Source organism: Mastigoproctus giganteus, chromosome 14 (assembly GCF_048544385.1).
Source record: "Mastigoproctus giganteus isolate SK-2022 chromosome 14, ASM4854438v1, whole genome shotgun sequence".
Classification (NCBI taxonomy): Eukaryota; Metazoa; Arthropoda; class Arachnida; order Uropygi; family Thelyphonidae; genus Mastigoproctus; species Mastigoproctus giganteus.
Window position 1 is genome coordinate 96,746,098 of NC_143588.1, and position 21,935 is coordinate 96,768,032.

A 21,935-nucleotide genomic window follows, 5' to 3' on the forward strand; every position below is an offset into this window, starting at 1 on the left:
GTTATACATCTTTGGGAGGCGTGTGTTTGACCTGTATTTCGCCGGGTTTCTTGTATCTTCATCTTTAGGCTTCAGATATGTGGCTCCTTCAGTGAGAAACTTCGGGATTGTCTCCGAGTTGCTTATCATTCGAGTGAACTTCTCTGCTAGGTGCTCCTGTGTGTAGGTGAGCTTCTTGTACGAGTAGTTTTGGATGTTATCAATTCCCGGGGTTCGCCAGTTGTGGGTGTTCCTAGTCGACTGTTTTACTTCTTCTTCTCGAATCTCCCATTCTCTCATCTGTTGTATGTCCTTCGTTTTCTTCCGTTCTACTTCTTTCCAGGGTGCTTTGCTGTTATGTCTTACTTCACTGCTCTAGATATTTCCCCAGAATTTTTCAATCATCTTCTTCTCGGCTGGTCCTTTTCCTGCTTTCTCATGTTCACCCAATTTTCTGTACAAATCTCTTTGGTCCTCATCGAAGATTCGGTTGTTTATTTTCCTCTGGGAGCTCTCTTTGTATCGGTGTAGTCTCTTGTTGAGTGCGAGGAGGTTCTGCTTCAGTGTGTCCAAGTATTCTCCTATTCTCTGATTTCTGGTCTCATGTTTGCTGTGGATGCTATCTCTCTTGAGGATGCTCTTCACCTTTCCAATCAATTTCTTACTTCTATTACCCTGTTGGTACTGGGTCAACTGACCTATCTCGACTCTTAATTCTTCTATCTTCTGTTGAAGTCTTCTTTTCCAAGGTGGTGATTCCTTCTGTTTTCGGTTCTTCTGCTGCTGGTCTCTCGTTTCTTTTCAATTAATCCTAGTGGCTGCTATGGCAGCACAGTATACGGCTGTGTGGATAGCCTCCAGCGTTGCACCATTGTTGTCAAGGTAATGTGGCATTATTTGCCGATTGTGGTGGTCTATTACTCTCCACAGGATTTTATTTTGCCTCTGCTTAGGTATCACATGGGTTCTTGTGCGGTCCATTTTTTCGAATTCTGTTAGGGCCTTCTTCCACTCGTCTTCTATTCTGAATAGCATGACGTAGTCTCTTTCCACTTGAGCTACTCTTCGTTGTATTTCTTCTTGCTGTTCCTCCTCTGGTTCCATATTGACCATATTCTTTGTGCTTTGTAGCAGATCGCTGACATCCTGCTTGTTTTCCAAGATGGCAGAAGCTATTAGGTTCTTCGTAACAATGGTCCTTCTTTGGTCTGCTAATCGCTGTTTGGTGACCCGAATATTCGGATATCCTTCCAACCGCTTGGTATGTAGTCGCGATCTATACATTGTCATATCGGTCTCTAGCCTGGTTATTTCATAGTATGCTGGCATGATGTATGTATTCATTGCAATGCTCTACTTCATGCGTTGGCATTTTGTTTATACCTGGGTGGTCACTAGCTCAGTTGCACAGGAAACACTTCCAGTTTGTCCGGCTGGATGGTCTTGCCCTTCTCTTGTGGTAGCCTGTGGACAGCGCCACTTGCTCCACTGTCTTCTTGGGAGAGACTGTCTGCAACTTTTCGAACCAACCCCTCTGCCTAAGGCCTGAACGCGAGTGATTTTATACTGTGCCACATTCGATGCAGTATGAATAATATTTATCTGCGACATCATCCATCTATGAAGGTGGACTTGTTTAGCTTCGGCTTATGTCCAGTGGTTTATTTAGTTAGTTAGTTATAGTTGCCTCAGCCGTCACTCCGATCTTTGGGAACGTAAGTCCAATGGGTTAACTTTCGCGATGTTTTTATTATTATTATTATTATTATTATTATTATTATTATTATTATTATTATTATTATTATTATTATTATTATCAGACATATGGTACAAGGAAGCCTGAGGATTATGCTGTACCAGCAAAAAAAAAAAAAAAAATTCCCGAGTTACCCTGAAAGAGAGAGAGAGAGAGAGGAATGATGATATCTAAGTCAGAACTCTGGGTTTGCCAAGCCCATACTCACCAGATGTGAAAGGGCTGATGCACTTTCTTTGAACACCAGCGTAATTATAACGAAACTTGTTATACGCGCTGAATCTGAACTTTTAGGAGGGATGTAGATCACACGATCAATTACCATTTAAAAATCACAATATAAAAATTCCGTATTTTTGGCTTTCCTTCCATTTATATATGATCTGCAAATTCCAAAAACCATCAAGGACAAGTCCTGGTTCCCGGATTTGGGTTGCTCAACTATATAGTTATTTGAGATATGGCTATTTTGGGCTATAATGTTAATATTTTATTGGAAGCCTTTAAAGGATTAATATCCGTAGCGCCTCTAGTGGAGTGCATTATAATCAAATAAAGTCTCTGATTTGTGAAATGTCGTTGCGTTAACGGAGGAATCAACAAAATGGTATGTATTTGTAGTGAAATATAAATGTTTGTAATCGCTTATAATCCTATTTGTGCGTTTACCTTAGTGAATTTTATCATGAATATTTTGGTAGGATTTTGTTGCACTTGGAAGGTTTTGTAAATATTTAATTAAACATTATCAAATTAGACTATCCTTTCCGTAAAACATGAGTCTCATTGAATTTATTCTTCCCCATAGAAGTCAGTATGAATAAGTATAATATACTGAATTTTGGATTAAAATTAATTTCCGTTTATATTAAGCTGATGAAATAATCTTGCCGTTCAGCAAACTATACATTTACATTTATATATAACAGGTATATTCTGTGAATGGAGTTTTGTGCTTAGTGTAGATCAAAACTTGCGGTTAAGTACATAACAATGTGGGTACTTTTTTTAATGATAACAGGGAATCTCTATAGTGTTACTTTGAAAGGACTTATTTAGTGTTTTAATAGGAATTTAATTTTAACATGCCGCAATATTTGTATGAAAGTCGTCACTACTCATTACCATAGCTTAACGAGGACTCCTTGTAGGCAACTGGGATTAATTTGGATCCAAATTAATCTCAGTGACTTTACTCCAAAAATTTCAATAAGTATTTAAATGGGTCATAATGAACCTCGTGTACTTTTTTTTTGTGTGCCCGTCACTGAGCTATGTATGATAATTGTCGCACAGAGGGAGAGGTTATACCTTTATCCAGAGTTAAATGGCTATTACTTTATAAGTCATTAGCTTTTTTTTTTAATGTGGTTTTGCATATACAAGCATGTTTTTCTTGTTTATACCTTTATATCATCTCATTGTAGGTTAATTGAGATTCTTAGGCAACTGAGTATTAATTCTACATGTGGTATGTTTGTGCTTCTTCTTCCTTTGTGCCTATTCTTGCCATATGCAGGTGGGCTTAAGCATTTTTCTCATGATTAGACTGGGGTTCGACCCCGTGACCACCAAATACGGAGAATGCGGAAAGGTCAGGGAATTACCACCGCATATCCCAGAACAATATGGCCTTAGTTGCTAATGCTCCTAAAAACCAAACAACAAAGCATTTTTCTCATGTTTTCAAATGTTAAAAATATTACCCCACAGCAAATAAATGTAGTGTGCATTAGTGCCTCATACACTATTTGGAAATTGCTATACAATTTATGATCTCTGTGGCAGACATTGAATGCTTCAAAGTTGCTCATTTAACCCAGCTTAAATAAAAGGGTTAGTCTTCAGAAAGAGGCTCTTACCCGTGGATCTTTGCGACACCAGGTGCTGGACAGGCCCACCCACTGCTTCGCATTGATTGGAATATGTAGTCCTGCTTGTAATTTAGCGTTAATTTATATTAGAATCTGTTTTATAGGTTATTATTATTAAAGATTATAGAAGCATAGTTTTTTTAGTACACTTTCATTTAGAACTATTTAAAAAGGGTTGTTAGTTTACGCCACCAATTCGGGAGGGATTCAAGCGAAAAACTGTCCATAATCTTATATACTGTAGATTATGAAAACCATTTTACCCATCACGTAAACTAGTCTAACTTTAACTGATACAAATGTTAGGTTTCTAGGCCTGTACATTGTATTCCTGCAGGCTGTACTTGCTTGCAAACCAGCATTCACTCTAATGCAAAATCGTGATGCACAGTGGATGGAGCTAGACCTGGCTATCGCTCATTGTTGCAAATATCCATGGGTAAGAGCCTTGTACTGAAGACTAACCAATAAAAGATAATTACTTCTGTATCCTGCTGACAAAATTCCTGTTTATCATGTGGTTTTGTGAATAATATTCAGGGATTTTGTCAACAGAGATAAGGAGGTGATTATCTCATTGTATAAGCCATTGGTTAGACCACATATCTTTACTAATGCGTATAGGTCTGGAAGCCTCAATTTAGGAAGAATAGAGATCTCTTCCCTATTCTTCCTAAATGAAGCAAATACAGGTAGGCTCTGCTTTACAATGCTTCAGTTTACGGCAAATACATTAATGCCCTTTTAAAATAATAATGGGAAAAAAAATATACATATAAAAAGAAAAGTTAATGCTCCAGAGAATGGTGCCCCTTACAAAATGGCATCAAGAAGAAGGGGAGAAAAGCAGTGACGTACTGTTCGTAACTCTGCCCACTCATTGCATTCCCCTCTTCATCTCGACAACTCCATGTGGCGGATGTCACGTGACATAACAGTATGTCGTGGCTGAAAAACAACCAAATTAACAGCAATTTTTTCGGAGCAGTAACTAATGAAATTTATTTGGGGAAGACAAAATGTCACATACCATAACATGTCAGAGTTAAAATGAAGAAAAATTAACACAAAAAACAGCAGTTTTTTTTTTTTTTTTTTTTTTCAAAACAAGAGAAAAAATAATACGAAATGCAGCCAATGACCGGTGTTTGCTTGAATCCTACCCGCAGTTGGGTAAAACATAACCATTTTTCACTAAACACAAATGAAAGTTGATTAAAAACACGGGTCTTTTTTTTTTTTTTTGGTCCAGCGACCAGTTTTTGCTTAAATTGTTCCTTGAATCGCGTAAAAACCTAACTCTTTTTTTTTTTTTTTGCTAAACACAGATGAAAGTCAATTACACGTGCAATAAACAATAAAATTTCTCTTTGTATAAGCAAAAAAACAAACGGAAATAAAGAAACAAAAAATAAATAAAATGTGACAGCAGCAAAAACAAAGAAACAGTTTATCTGCAAAATGGAACAGGATACACAACACAACAACACAAACTCAGGACTAAATGAGCATCCATGTGGCAAGCAGCAGCCGAACGAGCAACACATGTGAAACCAGCATGCAAATGAAACCATACGCGACGAATTTCGCATTTGGTGCTCGAATGATGTAGTGTCATGTGACATCCACCTGAAATGAAGAGGGGGCAGAGTCACAACCTGTCAATCACTGCTTTCCCTGCTTCTTGCTGCCATTTTAAAGGGTGTACCGCTAAGTGGAGTTTAATAGAAGAAAATTTGAAAGTGCAAGCATAAATGCAGCACAGGAAGTTGGTACCTAGACAGCACTAGTGTTGACGTCAGTTGCTTTCTCTTCATCCGCCAGTGTGCACGTGTTGTGAGCGGTGCCTTAAATTTTAATAATATTCTGTGTTCATTAGTGCCTTATTATTTTAAATAAATAATAAGGCACTAAGCCTTATTATTATTATTAATAAATAATAAGGCACAGATTCACTACTATGCTTAGTGGTGAATCTGTGCCTGCACATGCCACAAATCTCTAATGATTGAAATGAAAATGGGCATTATTTGTCATGGAATCTGGTGAGTGGCATTCGGAGGTGTGCAAGACCTTAAATTTAGCACCTTCTATTGTTATGACCATTATGAATAATGCTGAGAAGATCACACAGCCAAGTACAGGAATTTTTAATGTAAGCATTTCTAGAACAACTTATTCAAGAAGTGAGACAATGGAGAAGTTATTAGTGCTGTGGATAGACTATATGAACTAAAATAACATTCCTGTAATACGAGGCTAGGAGCTTGTTCAATAATTTAATGAGGAATTGGGGGGGGGGGTGAATCATTTTTGGCTAGTGGGGGCTGGTTTTCCTGGTTCAAAACCTGGACCAGAATTGACAGTGTAAAAAATTACTGGTGAGGCGGCTAATGCCAACACTGCAGGTGCTGAGGAATATTCCAAAAGTTAATGGGTGAAGGCTGCTACACCCTAGACTTGATCTTTATTGCTGATGAAGTGGGGCTGTACTGGAAGAAGATGCCTAGTAGGATGTACATAGCCTGTGAAGAGAGGTCTGCCCCTGGTTATAAGGCTGGAAAAGATCAGCCTACATTACTTCTGAAGGGCATTGTTGAAGGTTTGGGTGACCCAGACCCTTTTTAGTGAATGGTACACTTCGTACTTTCATCCAGAGGTGGCTTGATTTTGTTTCAGGCCACCTCTGGACTGTCCTCACCTTTTCAATACCGCTCAAACAGTTTTAAATCATGTGCTAATCCATAGTCATCATTAACTTTATTGAAGATTTTTGGAGTTGACCCTAATAAGAAAGAACTGTTTACCTTCCTAAATAGCATAGGAATATACCATAAAATAACAGGTATTGCAGTAAATGTTAGCATTTTCTATTAACCATTAAAAAGACACAATATGGCCCTCGCAGCCTGTGTGTCATTAAATCTGAACACAACAACATCAAGGCATACTACAGTCAGTCGTCATATAGCACAATAGTTGTGTTCCTAGAAACCCCTCATGCAATGTGAAATATAAATAACAGGCCATATGGGAAAAATAGGGTTAGGTGCTGATCACCCATGATTGAACACACATTTGTAACCAAAACATTACCAAACACAATAAATAAATAAACACAACTGTGTATTTTATTACTTAATGAAATATTGATAATGCTTTTGCTTCTACCGTAAGCAAACTTGTTCTTTGTTTGATCTTCTATCCAAACAGATGATAGCCGTTTCATCTCTTCCAATTCTTCGTGTCTTGATCTACTGGATTTTGTTACACTTTGAGTTGTTCCTGCTATGAAAGTTGTTTTTATTTTCTCTGCATTCTTTAATTCTTGGTGTTGCCTCATTTAGGCCTGTAGCATGTGCTATAAGCCTTACTGGGGAAACCCAAGTGGACCAGAGGCCGGTGTGATTTTGGCCATAAATGCTAGTTTGGGGCCGCTACAAATTTTCCCGAGTGAGAATTTTTGACCAGTCTGCCTCCGTCTATTGATATTGTTTTTCTTTTTCTCTCTGAATCTGTAGTGTCTTCACCAGGATGCTTCCTCTTCACACCTTTTAAGAATTTTACTCATTTTTAGGGAATAAAGCACAATTACAAAATGAGCAGGCACGCTTGATACACATAAACAAAGCTGCATGAGTGTAGCAACTGAATAAACAATACCGTAAAAGCAGAGACACACCATTAACACCTCACTAGCTCACATTTTACTAAAGCACATTTCTGGGGGTTACTACAATAAAAACAATTTCCAGTTGCATTTCTGTTAGTGAAATCTGTTATAAACGGGTAGTAAAGTTGATCTAATTGCATTTGCGATAATACCGATAGCTGGAATTGTGTGGGTTTATATGTTACTATGGTGGAATTTGTTTCCCCTTCACTTATATAAAAAACATAAATACATTTTCAGAATCTTCTCTTCATTCCTATCCTGTTGCTTTCAGTTGGGGTGATTCCGCATTTGACTGCCATTTCTCGTAAACACAAAGGCGAATTCAGTTCACGTTATACGCGATATTGTTCCCCTATTTATAAATCGTGTATGATCGAATTCATGTAGTGTAAACGTGTTATATGAGGACTGGCTGTATTTAGGTACGAGCTTCAAAGGGATTGTCGAGGCAGTGCAGGCATCTAACTCGGTAAGTGTGAGGGACTGAACCATGGGGGACCCCACTAATAATTTTAGTCCACAAAGAGCAGTGTCCATTGATTACCACTATCTCTTCTCCCACTCAACCATCCCTTTATCTGTAGCAGCAATTTCCCTCCAGTGCCACACTGTTGCAATTTGTGCAACAGCAGTGCCTTAGGAACACCTTGGTGTTCCTACGCCACTGCTGCACCTTGTTTTCCAGGCTGCTGCTCATTCCAATAGAAGCAGTGCAAGAATCACTTTCACCTCTGCCAGCAGCTGCTGATAAGCTAGCAGTTTTCCGACCCACCTAACACTGCCTTCATAGCATCAGCAAATATTCTTGCACCCTTTCTATCATCGTATCCATCTTTTTGGCTCAATGATATTCATGTGTATAATATCCATTATACATGCAGGAAATTAATAGTTATGTATTTTCATTGGAATATGTTAATTTTAATTTCAAAATATATTTCATAAATATTGGCTTAATATTGTTGGCTGAAGTAAATGCTGAGGCTTTGTGCAATTAATTCCCCTGCAAACTTAAATTTGGCTAAGATTGTTTTATGTTACCAACATTTTTTCTCAAAATATAAGAAAGTATAATAATAAACTTGTTTTCGCTAAAACTAATGAGTAATTTAATATTCAAAAAACACATTTGCAAAATTTTCAATACAATTAATATGCATTGCAATCTACTGGTGAAAGCTCAAACATTATTTGATGTTATAATAAATTTAAAGATTTATAGAAAAATTGTTTCATTAATATTTTAGAAAAATATGGTTCGGTGGTACTAAAGTTTATTCACAGATCATTTTCGGCACAACTTAATAAAAAGGAATGGAGTTTAGCCTGTAGCATCAAAAAAGCAATAATATATCACTGATGGTATAATTACACATTTTCATCTTTACTCTGAGGATGGAAGTTGATAATTATACCATCAGTGATAATAAATTGTTGCTTTCTCAACACTATCTGTAGTTTGCATTCCTTATTAACACTTGGTCTAGTCATAATGTCTTGGAATGGTTAGGTCAATACCTTAAGTATGCTTCAGAAAAGAACAGCAGGAGGGCTAGCCTAATGGTAAAACAAGGTTTACAATGGGGGAAAAAGTTTTCTGTAATAGTATTATTACTTTGGTGTTGAACAACAAATAAAAACACTTCTACTTTTGGCGGTCTTATTTTAGTTGGAAAACGTTTTATTTTTTATCTTAATTGTGTAACGAATACTTTTGAATTTTATAGTCGCTCGTAATACCAGAGAAGTTCCAGCACATCCTTCGTGTTATGAACACAAATATTGATGGAAGGAGAAAAGTAATGTTTGCCTTGACTGCCATAAAGGTAAAATTTTACAAAAAAAAAAGTTTTTATAATTGTTGTATTTTTAGTATTTTTATAAATTGACTAAATACTTTTATTTTACATTCATACATGGTCTTCAGAAATTCCAAATTATATACTAATTTGGAATTTAAATGATTTTATGATAACTGAAAAGAAGTTGAATGAGAAATTACAAATAAAAATATTTGGTTGCTAATGGAATCTATGCAGTTATATTAAATGTAACAGAAAGAGAGCATTGCATATCTCTGCTATAATATAAAACCTGTAGCCATAATATTGAGCATCCGTAGAATCAAGGGAAATCCCAATAGACTCGGAGATGTGTTAAATCCCTCCTGTTCACAAGGATGATTAAATGGTGAAGTGGATAACTACAGACCTGTAGATTTAACATTTCCTGTACCAGGGAAGCTAATGGTGCAATAATTAAATAATGCAAGATCATCCTGATGGGAGTGGAGTTAAGGCAGTCATGGCATGGATTTATTAAAGGGAGAATCGTGCCTGACCAGCATGATTAGCTATATTATGAGGTGGTCACAAAAAAGCTGTGAAGAATTTTAAGTGGTTGGTATCCATTAGAATCACATTTTATTAACTATTGCTTTGTATTTTCTAGTCTAAACTAATTAGTCTTTAACTGATTGAGATGTGCTCCTTATCTCTATGTAGATTTGATGTATTTGAGAAACTGCACTTTTTATCTGTTACAAATTTCTCTCCCAGTGATTCTCATCTTTCTGCCACTAGACAAGATGCAGTGGTCGCCAAGTTTCCTATATAAATTTTGAAAATTTATAGCAAACTTGACCACCTGTTCTGATGATGCCATACAGTTTAAAAAGATAATGGCATCTTAGGCAGAACCACGGATGAACAGAAATCCCAGACCTTAATGCTGAGTATTCAGCAGTTGGTCTTCAGAGTAGAAAATCTCCATGTTTAAAATCAAACAATGATCATAATTGAATACAGTTGTTGATATTAAATCAAAATTTTTAAAATGTCCAAATTTTGATTTAATATCAACAACTGCATTGAAATATCCTCACAGTCTTATATTATTGAAGAAGTTGTTTGACTTGGCTGCGGTAGGTTGGATGTACAGTCATACTTTAAAGCAACCTCAGAAATAATAAGTCTGCTGCAAACTTTCTAGTGAATCAACCAGCAATTGTATTTTGAATTTTGTATAAAGCAGAGATCACACATTACATGATGTACTGCCCACAACAGAATAAGTACTGTCATTAACAAGCAGTTTGTGGTAGGACATTCATTTTGGCAGATTTTGTGTTGTTGGGGTGTTTTTTTTTTTTTTTTCCTTCCCCTTCCCCTCACTCTGTACACTAAAGCTCCGAAGACACCAGTAAATTTGATCATTAATTCAACAATTTTTTTGTTAGTAGAATTCTATTAATTTATTATAATTTTCTTCATTTGATTACACAGCTGGCTTTTCGATGTAACTTCTTCCAAAGTAAAAGTAGCTTCTTTGATAGAAATGTACAGTGTTAGGTCAGCTGTTGTAACATCAGAATATACTGTATTTCTTGGCATATTTTTTTCTTAATTCTTTGTTCAGAAGTATAGGTGAAATTACTTAAGGAACAGTACGTGCAATAACCTGTCTTGGAAAATCTCTGAAATTAAATGGGATCAAATAATAGTTAGAAATATAAAAAAACTGTCAAAACACCTAAGTAATACTTATTAATGAAAAAGTCATTGATGTGAATTTTTTCCGATCTTCATCTCTAAGCATAACTAAAATATTTAGATAATCTGACTGTTGCTGTTCAGCCTGGCACTAGACTTACAGTCAGTGATGATTTTTCAATAATAATAAAAAAAATCTAAATATTATTTTCTTAACCCCTTCCCGTAACATTTTTTTCCAGAAAATGTCCTGCAACGGATTGGCTTTTTTTATTCTACAGATTAAAAGTATGCATCATGTGAAATTGTATACTTTTTGTGTTTTTTATTAATTTTTTCATAGAAAATACATGGGAGTAATTAAACCATTTGGACTATCCTAAGTTGATCTTGTGTATGCCAAAAAGTGTGCAAATTATACAGATTTTTTTAATAATTGGCACTTGAGCTAAAAGAAAGGAACAGAAAACCCCTTCATTACTCATTATATAAATAAATTTAAAAAATCAAGTGGAGCACACAAGCAGTAACCTCCCGCAACAAGCAATAATTGCGAACTAACTACATTCTAACAAATGCCGAGGTAAGTGTTGCTTACGGGCGACAGTTCAAGAGGGTACCAAAATATTTTTTGATATTGTTTTTGTGGATTCAGTATTCTGCATTTAGGATGACAAATTATATTTTGCTTACTGGCGGCACAGGAATGTATACTACTGTTCTGACATTGCTGTACAGTATAAGTAAAACGAAAGCCAGTTGTCTGCTGCCAGGTGTAAGAATATCCTGAGAAATCTCACGATTTACCTGGCTAATGAAAAATTAGCCAGATAACTGCCCGAGAAAATACATTTCAGTCCTAAATTTGGAGGTATTATTGTTTGCTTTGGGTATTATTGTATCCAGAGATATTTCGTGTAGTTCCAATTAACTTTTAAAACTAAAAACGAGATATCTCGGGATAATCCGTGAAGGGGTTAAGAGATCTCAAAACCAAAATAGATTTACTGCAGTGAATAAGAATGAGAAATTTTGTACCGCTGCTTTATTTTTGGAGTTGTGAAACCATTAAAAAAATGTTAGAATTATATCTCCTCTCATAAGAAACTAGGAAAATTTATATCAGATTATACACTGGGTTGGTTTTGCTTGCATTAGCAATGCTCCCTGTGTGGGAATGGGCTGTAATGTGGTGAAGGCTTAATGTTGGAAATGGCCGATATATGGATGTATTTTGTGCACAGGTTAATCAGTTTTTGGGTGTGTACAAGGAAGAATGGGTCAGCATCAAGATCTTTCCGACTTCAAACATGGAATGATTGTAGGGACCAGGAGTGCAGGTGCCAGTATCTCGACAACAGCCAATGTTGTTTAAATGCTCCCATTGCATTCTGTGGGGTCATCAGTCTACCGAGACTGGCTCAAACAATTGGCCAAAGGTGACGTGACAGCAATGTATGGTTGATGCTCGCGGTGAGCATTGTGTCTTGTAATACAGCAGCGATGCAGCATATTGACCCATCTAATCACCCAGATCTTGCCTTTCTACATTACAACATAGGAACAGCAAGACCAGTATCCACATGGCCTGTGGCAGTCAGTGGCCATCATAGTGATCCATGCTTGGTGAAAGACGTAGGAAACCACCTTGCATGGGCATGCCAGCACCTATGCTGGACTGCCGATGTGTGAAAATCTGCTGCCGTGCTGAATCCCATTTCCAGCTCGATCATGACGATGGGCGTGTCCGCATTTGGAAAAATAACATAAGGCCGTGGCACCCAGATGCACTGTTTGGCAGGCTGTAGGCAGTGTTGTTATGGTTTGGAGGTTGTTTTGGTGACATGCCCTGGATCCGTTAATCAACAGCTCGGTGTGAACACTTACCTTTCTATTGCCACCGACCAACTACACCCCTTTGTGGCATGTAACACTACTTCGTAGCAGTGTATCCAAACATCTCCAGTGTCTATTAGCAAGACAGTGCACCATGCCACAAGGCCCAGCAGGTTAACTAGTTTCACCAACATGACATTGAATTCTCCATCCTTCCGTGGCCACCCAAATCATTTGATCTCAGCTCAGTTGAGCATGTTTGGACCTAATGGAAAAGGACATGTGATGTTACAACCATCCACCTGACAATGTGCAGGCATTGCTGCTCACAGTGTGCCCAGCAAGCCTCCACATTGTCAGGTGGAGATCGTTTGGGTAGCACTACCACGAAACATGCTGCAACACTTTGAGGAATCCATGCAGCGGTTTTCCCATAACAAGCTGTATTGTGGGGGGAAAGGTGCCCCACAAAGTAATAGGTAGGTGTTGCTAATGCAAAGCCAACTCGGTATATGTATTCATCTTTAAAAGAACACTATTACACAATACCCAAGAATGGGATAAACTATTTTCATTCAGAAAATAATTTAAATATTATTTTTAAATATTTAAGTTCATGAATTAAATTGTCTGTTTTTAATTCATATAGGGTGTTGGTCGTCGATTTTCAAACATTGTTTGCAAGAAAGCCGACATTGATTTGAATAAACGAGCTGGAGAGCTTACAGATGAGGAGGTAAGATTTAAAGAAACTCAATTTTCTTCTTATATACCATGTACGTTAATAAATAAGATGAATTACATTTGAAATCATGAAAATGACCAGAGAATGCATGCTAAGAACATTGACATTGAGGTTCTTCTGCTCAGAGGCCAAACTAATATTTTACTAGCTTGGCTTTTCATTTGACATATTCTACAGCAGCTGGTAACTGTGAATAATAAGCAAAAGAAAGTAAGAAACGGGGGAAAGGAACTCGCAGGGAACATTGGCAGCATTACTTTTATTGCTGTTGGTGAACTTGGCATCCCTGGACTTCATTGAGTTCTGCTTTTGTGTCGTTATTTTTACATGAACATACCAAAATGACATACACAATAATGTACAGTTTTTTTTTTTTTTTTTTATACCTCCCTGAAAATTGATGCAGCGGCAGCATCAATTTGCTATTTCTACTGCTGAAGAGGGGAAATTGACGTATCCTGCTTCTTTGTGATAATATTCTGGTACACAAGTCCTATAAAGCTGTTGCTGCTCCGAGAGACTGGATTCCAAGATCTTAAGGAAGCCATAAATGACTTTCATAGACCACAGTAAAGGACCCCCCCCAACCAGGTATTTCCTCTTTGCCCTCAAATCTGAGATATATTGAACGCACTCACAGGGATACATATTCAAGGGAAAAGAATTAAAAAAACGTGGGTTATTATTGTTTCTTTATTGCTGAAATAGATAAAAGATTTTATTATGAAAGGTGCTTAAAGACTTGAGCACCCTTCATAATAAAAATCACATGATCGTAATATTTGAATAAAATGTGTGCTCTGCTAGGAAACATTGTGCATTTCTGAAAGAATTAGCCTATGTTTTATGCAGCATGGCATTCCTAGCATTTATTAAAGTTTTTAATAAATGCTAGTGATTAACAAAATACTTCTTTTAGGCTACAACCAGGTGGGCAGGTCAAAATGCAGCATCTTTATTGTCTTAATCCTGCCGTTGGTGCCATTGCTGCTCTACTTATACAGTAGTGTGTTCTGTGAGCATTTCTGAGTTTGACGCCCTGTGTTAGAGGGTTAAATAAAGTAGGTTTTGACATTTGGTTAATAAATTGTTCCCTCCCCCCACTTCATCCTTGGAAGCAACATGGAACCTTTCATTATCTTTAAAAGTTTTGTCTGTAATTATTTGGAAATAAAAATTTTAATATTTGGTTTAATCTGTGATATTTGGTTTGGTTAAATTTCAGTGATCTCACTTGTGCATTTTGATAACACAACTTGTTCCAAAACTTTGATCTTCTATAATATCTTTTTACTGTTATAGAAAATGTAGCCTAAAAATGTTCATAAAAATTCAAAAAGTTTGGGTTCACAGTGAGCTTAGTGTGGACTTTAAAAATTTGCCCAGTAAAAAATGTTGAATTACTTTCTCCATGATATAATTTATTGGATCATTTGACAATGCTTGTAGTAGTATAGTTACATCTAATTGATAGTCAAACATAATGCCCACGCCATTTTTACAGAAATAGGTTAAATATTTTTATATATTCTGTGTTCAATCCATTTTTAATTGCATAGGCAAGAACCACCTTAAAACAGTATTACAATATTTCAATCAACAAATGGTGGGTTCTTTTGTAAAACAATTTTTAACAGTCTGTGTTTTATTTCCCTGCAGGTGGAGAAGCTTGTAACTATTATGTCAAATCCTCGCCAGTATAAAATTCCTGATTGGTTTTTGAATCGTCAGAAAGATATTAAGGACGGAAAGTATAGTCAAGTGACTTCTAATGCACTGGAAAATAAACTCCGTGAAGATCTAGAACGCTTGAAGAAAATCCGGGCACATAGAGGCCTTCGTCATTATTGGGGGTATGTTTTGTTAAATAGCTCAGTTATTAAAGCTGTTGCATTCTTATCGATAAGGTATTTTTTGAGAATTTTTATTGTTTGGGTTGTGCTGTCAAGTTAGTTATGGCACTACATCATCTTTGTTTAGCTGAATTGTAATGTTGTCTTTTTATTAAAATTTGTATATTTTTAATAACAACTAGCAGTGTTAAACCATTTTAAGTACATTAGACTGTTACTAGCCTTACCTCTTTTGTGTACTGCTCTAATGTTCATATACATCAAATTACGTGGAGTTGAGCCTGTCTCAATTTTAGATCCCGGGTGCCAAGTGTTCCATGACCGAGCGATTTCTGTGATTCCAAAAAGCGTTATATCCAAAGAGCCTTTGAACAAATTATATTTCGTTCCAATTACTGTAGCACTTTCGCACTACAAAAAGTAGGCAAAGGCCCAGAAAGGAAGGCCACCTTTCTGTTTCTATTTCTAACAGTACTAACTAAATAACTCAGCTGCTTGGTCACCTAGTGGCACTGCTCCTGCCTCCCCTTGGCAGGGCTGGAAACCTGGGTGGTAAAGCAAATTCCCCCCACAGAGCCAAAAGGAGCAAATACAACTTTCCACCAATTAAGACTGCAAATCCAAATCATGGATTTGCATCAACCTGATAGTGACTCCTCCAATCCAAAGAGACTGAGGACAGATGCTCCTTGAATTGAACACCCAAGTTTTCTGATTCTACATTCACTAACAAACCAGCCCTTAGGCAATCTATTGCCATTTCTCATTCAAAAATGTCTTGAGAACGTAGCTGGTTCCCTGAAAATGTTGAGACGAGTAAAATCTGGCGACCTGCTTGTAGAGACCACCAGCTCTAAACACTCTGAGTCTCTACTCAGACTCAACTCATTTGGTTGAGTTCTAGTTAAGGTGTCCCCACATACCACACTTAATACATCCAAAGGCATAATTTCAGAATGGACCTAATGAATGTCTCTAGAGGAAGAAATTGTTCAGGAACTGCAGGATCAGAAAGTCACACAGGCCAAAAGAATTATGATTAAAAAATATATATATGGTGAGCTCATTTAGACTCGGGGCATCATACTAACATTCAGCTCACCCAACCTACCTTCGTCAGTGAAAGCAGGGTATTTGCATTGTCGCATTCGCCCATATATTCCAAGCCCAATACAATGTTATAAGTGTCAGAAATTTGGACACTCACAAAAGTCTGTTACGATGACTCAGTATGTCCAAACTGTGGATCGAAAGAGCATGCCCAAGCTGACTGTAATGCCCAGTCTTTGCTTTGTCCCAGTTGTAAAGGCAATCACCCAGCTTTTTTCTCATCTGTCATGATGTTACCTTTTTTTTTTTTCATTAATAAAAGTTTTGCAATATTTTTTTAAAAATTTCAAACCCTTTTAATTGGCTATCAAGTGCAAATTGCTTATAGATTTATTATAATTTGTTTATAGACTGTTTCTCTGGTATGCATTCAATTAAAACCCATTATAATTATACCCCAATCAGCATGGTTTCACATAACATGGAATAGTTTCGGTACCAATTATCAGTGCTATGTGGGGTACTGCTGCAGCAGTTTTCCCTTTTAACACCATCTCTGTATCACTTCCCACTGAATGTAGCAGTTATACAGCTGAGATATTCGCTGTCAAACTTGCCCTTGAAAATATTCTTCATCTGTCTATCAAAAAGAGTATATAATATATATGGACTTGCAGAGTACACTTATAGCCTTACAAAACACCTCACCAAAGAATCCTTTAATTAAAACTATAAGCTGTATGTTGATACATACTCAGGAATGCCAGCTAGTAGTCGTCTTTTGCTGGATCCAAGACCACACTGGGATACCTGGAAATGAATGTGCAGACTATGCCGCCAAATGTCCATCTAATTCAGATTCATTGTGTTCTCTCGTTCCATGTGCTGACTACAAATCTAATATACAGAGAATATGTAAGAAACAATGGATGCTTATGTGGCAAACTAAAACAGATAATAAGCGCTTTCAAATAAAACCAGATTCACAGTTATGAGCATCTAGCTTCCAGGAAAACAGAAAGGAAGAAGTAATTCCAGCCAGAGCAAGAATTGGTCACAGTCACATTACTCACCTATTTCTCCTCACAGGCAATGATCCTACTCAGTGTGCACATTGCATTTCTCAACTCACAATGAAGCACATTGTTGTTGAATGCACCTTGTATGCATGCCTGGCAACTCTCATTCAGTTTTCTTCCTAATCTTAAAGAATCTTTGAAGCTCTGTCATATCATAGGTAACAATGCGAACTCCCCAGAATTTTTATCATTTATCAAATGGATAAACTTATATGATCGTTTCTGACTGTTCACAAAACAGTCATCATGAGTATCTTCCACATCACTGATAGGTGCGATATGGCCTGGGCAGCCCTTGTGCCAAAAATAACAATAGCCTCAATTTTAAAAATTCAGTATTGCTAGCATTTATGAAACATTGTTTTTTCATTAGTAATACACACTTTGCAGCACAAATGTCATATTCATAATGTTTATTTTATTTTATTTTTTCTTCTTCTTAATCACATATTCAGTTTCATTTGTATGCTAGTGTTTGGAAGCTTTTAATTTTGCTGCAATCAAATAAACTTCCAGATTCCATGTAAGATGCTATAACAATATACAGTAAAGCCCTCTTATGGTGGGGCTGCTAGTTGGTCTTCCCCCCACTTAAAACTTATACATGTACATTCGTTTACAATAAAATTAGTACTTTTTATCTGTTCAGATAAAGAAGTGCAGTTTCATAGCATAGTCCCCCCCCCTTTTATATAAATATCATGTTGACAGCTGTCATTCATATAATGTAAAACTATATCTAGAGTGTTTTTGGTGGCTGCATGAGAAATTTTTAACCCTGGATTTGATTCATTCTCTTCGTATTTAGACCAATTTATTTCTCTCACTGTGTGTGTGTAATTCCTGCATCATCGACCACCGTTTCATTTTCCAGCAAATCTTTAATTTGCTGGAAAATGAAATGGTATGTCTGGTATGTCTTATTGTAATTCGTTGGAGCTAAAAAATATTTTTAAATTAAAACCTTTTTATATATACTGGGAGTAAGACAAGGTTCTAGAAAGGTGTAGTAGCTTTTAGAATGAGTTTAATTGGCTGGGAAGCATCACCAAAGTAGAATTGTATATGCAGAATTCAGAAGAAAAGTTGGGCGATAGAAATTTCTGTGTTGCTGTTTTGTAAATCATTAGTGGTGGTGTTTCAATGAAATTGTGTCCACTTCACACAATGAATGCGTCTTTCTGACAGACTTCTTTTCCAGCTTGTCCTCTATTTGTTTCTCCTTGCTAAAAGTCATGAATATGTATCCAATTCTGAACAGTTACAGTTATGGCTGTTTCAATTTTAAAATGGCCCTTTTATTCCAGAAACAGGCAATGGGAAAAGCAATGATTACTATGTTTTATGAGCATGAGGATGTCACTGCTTGATTTTATGAAATTCAATATAGTAATAATGTACATTGTTCGAAAAAATTAAATGCCATAACAGCTGTTATTTAAGGGAATGAATTTGTACGACAGTGCACATCACATTGCTGAATGCTGAAAAACCAGTGAGTTAAAGTGGGGTATCCTGTTTTGTCTAGATAATTTTTATATTAAATTATACTGATGTAAACAAGATGTTTTCTTTTACATTTCTCTTTAAGTAATTTTATTTGTGAATTTCTTTAACATGTAGCAAGTTGTATTAGGGTTGGTTTATTCTGCTTAGTTTTTCTTTCTCTAAAATAATGGTGAGACCAGCACATTTTTAATACTTATTTATTTTTATAATATATATAGATTACGTGTAAGAGGACAGCATACAAAGACTACTGGCAGGAGAGGAAGAACTGTTGGTGTATCTAAGAAGAAGGGTTAATCTGTAATGGAAAATTGAATTAATAGCAAAATAAAATATCTGGAATAATCTGCTTATGATTTTATCAAAATATTTATGAACAATTTATTCCAAGGTTAACCAACTTTTTAAGGCCGTCGAGCAGTTCTAAAACAAATGGCTGCTTGTGGTCTCCGTTTTATTATTTGCTATGTAGGATTGCATGAACATCGGCACAGTACTTGAAATCAAATCAAAATTCATGTGATACCAGCTTTCATTTTTGATCATGATAGACATTCTAATCTTAGCGAAGACTAAGCACTTAGTACTGGGCACTAAATTTAATTAGGCTTGGGCTTAGTGCTCCATCTTCATTGAGAGCAAAATGTCTCTGTGACTGAAATCGAATGCGGCGAACACATTCAAGTTTTAATTTGGTTGCATTTTATTTATTTCAACACATTTACAATTTTCTTTAATGTTAATAATGATGAAAATATGTTTAGCGAACAAAAAAAGAATATTAAAATTTAATTTTTTTTTTTTTTTTTATGTAACTATTTCTAAATGGGACATTGAATTTTGCCATTTAGATTATATAATCCCTAGTCATTCAGTCACCTGCAGACATCTTTTTCAAAGATCAATTTTTTTGAATGTTTCTCACTAAATTTTTACTGGTTAACACAACTGCATATTTTTTAAGATAAAATGTACCTGCCATTGAAGGCATGCTGGATGATTTTTTGCACTTCAATATTTATAATGTGATCATGTATATATCTCATTTACCTCTCCTTGACCAGATTAATGATTCTCTGTTCAACTCAAATCCAGATTAAGTACTGGGCTGTGTATTCATAGTCCCAATATAAAATTATGAAAACTGACAAAAAAAAAATTAACATGTGATCAAATGCCACCCTGCAGTATTTTGCACAAGTGCTAAATACTTGAGCAAAATATTTATTGTTGTATTAACTTTTTTGTTTTGGTCAACACATAAATTTAAAAAAAAAAATTATATTGGCAGTTGGTTTTTTTTAATATAAATAGTTTTTACTGATGAAAAGTAGTAGATGAAATTGGATTGGGTATTCTTTCCAGTACTTTTTTTAAACAATCACCATATACACTCTCTTTTATAAATAATGTAAATTTGTTATTGCTTGTTTGTTGTTTGGTTTTTAGGAGCATTAGCAACTAAGGCCATATTGCTCCGGGATATGCGGTGGTCATTCCCTGACCTTTCCGCATCCTCCATATTTGGTGGTGACGGGCTCGAACCCCGGTCTAATCAAGAAGTGTGTGCTATGCACTGCTGCTCCTTCCCACCTGGCTACGGAGGCGCCATTTGTTATTGCTGCATTTTTTCTTGTGTTAAAATAATGCATTATAGGACTTAAGCATAAGTTGTTGATTAGGAGCTCTAAATTTATATCTGAAATTAAGTATATTAAATTAAAATGTTAATTTAGATTTTTTCTTTTTTTTTTTTTATTAGAAATTTATACACACGTGATGTTTCTAAATCATATCAACAAAATTAGTTTTAACAAACCAGGTAAAAACGTTTATATAAACATGTACCAAAAACTTTTATTTCCTGGTTATATCCCATTTTATAATATTTGAACCCCCCCTCCCCCCCACACACACAGTGTTTTGAGTTGATCAAAAATGTGATTGAAGATTTTCTGAATTACTGGAAGATGTTTCTTTGAATATTCACTACAGTGATTTTAGCATGTTGGCATAGCCTCTCTGATGTTACCAGGAGAAAAGAATTGGGAGTGATGGTCCTGTGTTGTGGTTGCATGATTGAATTCACTGCATTTTATTTGTATGGTGGATACTTCAAGACCAGGGTACAAAGCAGTGAAATGCAAAGTAGGGAGTTTTGAACATGTGTGCTAATATTGATGTGCAGGTTGGATAGTGAAGTTCAAGGCTGCTACTTATGCACCTTCAGTTATTGCTGAATGCAAGAACACTTTAAAACCTGCACTGATCACTCTACCCTGTATCTCAGTACTCTTGTAGCTTTTTACACTCTTGGTCTCAGAGCACACCTGCCAAAAAGTTTTTTCTGCTACTCTTCAAACAGACGCAGCTATTACTCAAAAAGGAAGCATTTCCACACTTACACTTGTTTATATGAACTGTTTTTACTTAAGAAGCGAAATAAACTTAAGAAACTGAAAGGAAATTGAGATAACACCACATTATTTAAAAAGTACATTTCGTAATACAAATTATATATATATATATATATATACAGTATATAATTTTATTCTTTATATAGAGGTACTAAGTAAACATCAATTATAAATCACCACAAAATTGAAAAGATACTGTTCACCTTTATTAATTTATATATATTTATTTATATATAAATTAAAAAATAATAAGTTTAAGTAACTTAAACCCAAATTACGTGGCACCCCTGGAATAAAACCACTGTATTGGTAAGACAGCCTTTCAATGGGATACCTGTAGATGTGTCTAGAGGGCTGTTCTTTGTAATGTGCAAGTGAGCTAGGAGCAATAGATGGGAGAAAACCAGATTGCACAAAACCCGTGGTCTGAAACTAATGGTTAATAAACTGGATGAGGTGACTGCAACAGATGTAAGACAGTGGCACAAAATCACATCACACATTGCAATGTGAAAAAAGTCCATAGCTCTTGGCAACAGGGCTGACGTACCCTCCAGACTGTGTCTGAATCTTATCTCATACTGCAAGCTGCACCAGACTGGGAAGTGTGGCTAAGTGATGTGCTATTTCTGTATTGATAAAAGCATATTAGGCTTTATACTGCATTTCA

General features: G+C 36.0%; 1 protein-coding gene across 1 annotated transcript; it reads left to right on the forward strand.

Moving 5' to 3' along the window:
• The first annotated feature begins 2,230 nt into the window (after positions 1-2,230).
• Positions 2,231-19,193, forward strand: RpS18 (ribosomal protein S18). The gene is made up of 5 exons (XM_090389285.1): positions 2,231-2,342; positions 9,013-9,111; positions 13,262-13,348; positions 15,017-15,210; positions 19,067-19,193. The coding sequence occupies exons 1-5, from the start codon at positions 2,340-2,342 to the stop codon at positions 19,143-19,145; spliced, it is 462 nt and encodes a 153-aa protein (XP_090245411.1). The 5' UTR covers positions 2,231-2,339; the 3' UTR covers positions 19,146-19,193.
• The last annotated feature ends 2,742 nt before the right edge of the window (positions 19,194-21,935 follow it).

Excerpts from the sequence above, each read along its gene's own strand:
- RpS18 (XM_090389285.1), top strand. Across the intron at positions 13,349-15,016 it reads GAGAGCTTACAGATGAGGAG|GTGGAGAAGCTTGTAACTAT; the intron begins GTAAGATTTAAA and ends ATTTCCCTGCAG. Across the intron at positions 15,211-19,066 it reads GGCCTTCGTCATTATTGGGG|ATTACGTGTAAGAGGACAGC; the intron begins GTATGTTTTGTT and ends TAATATATATAG.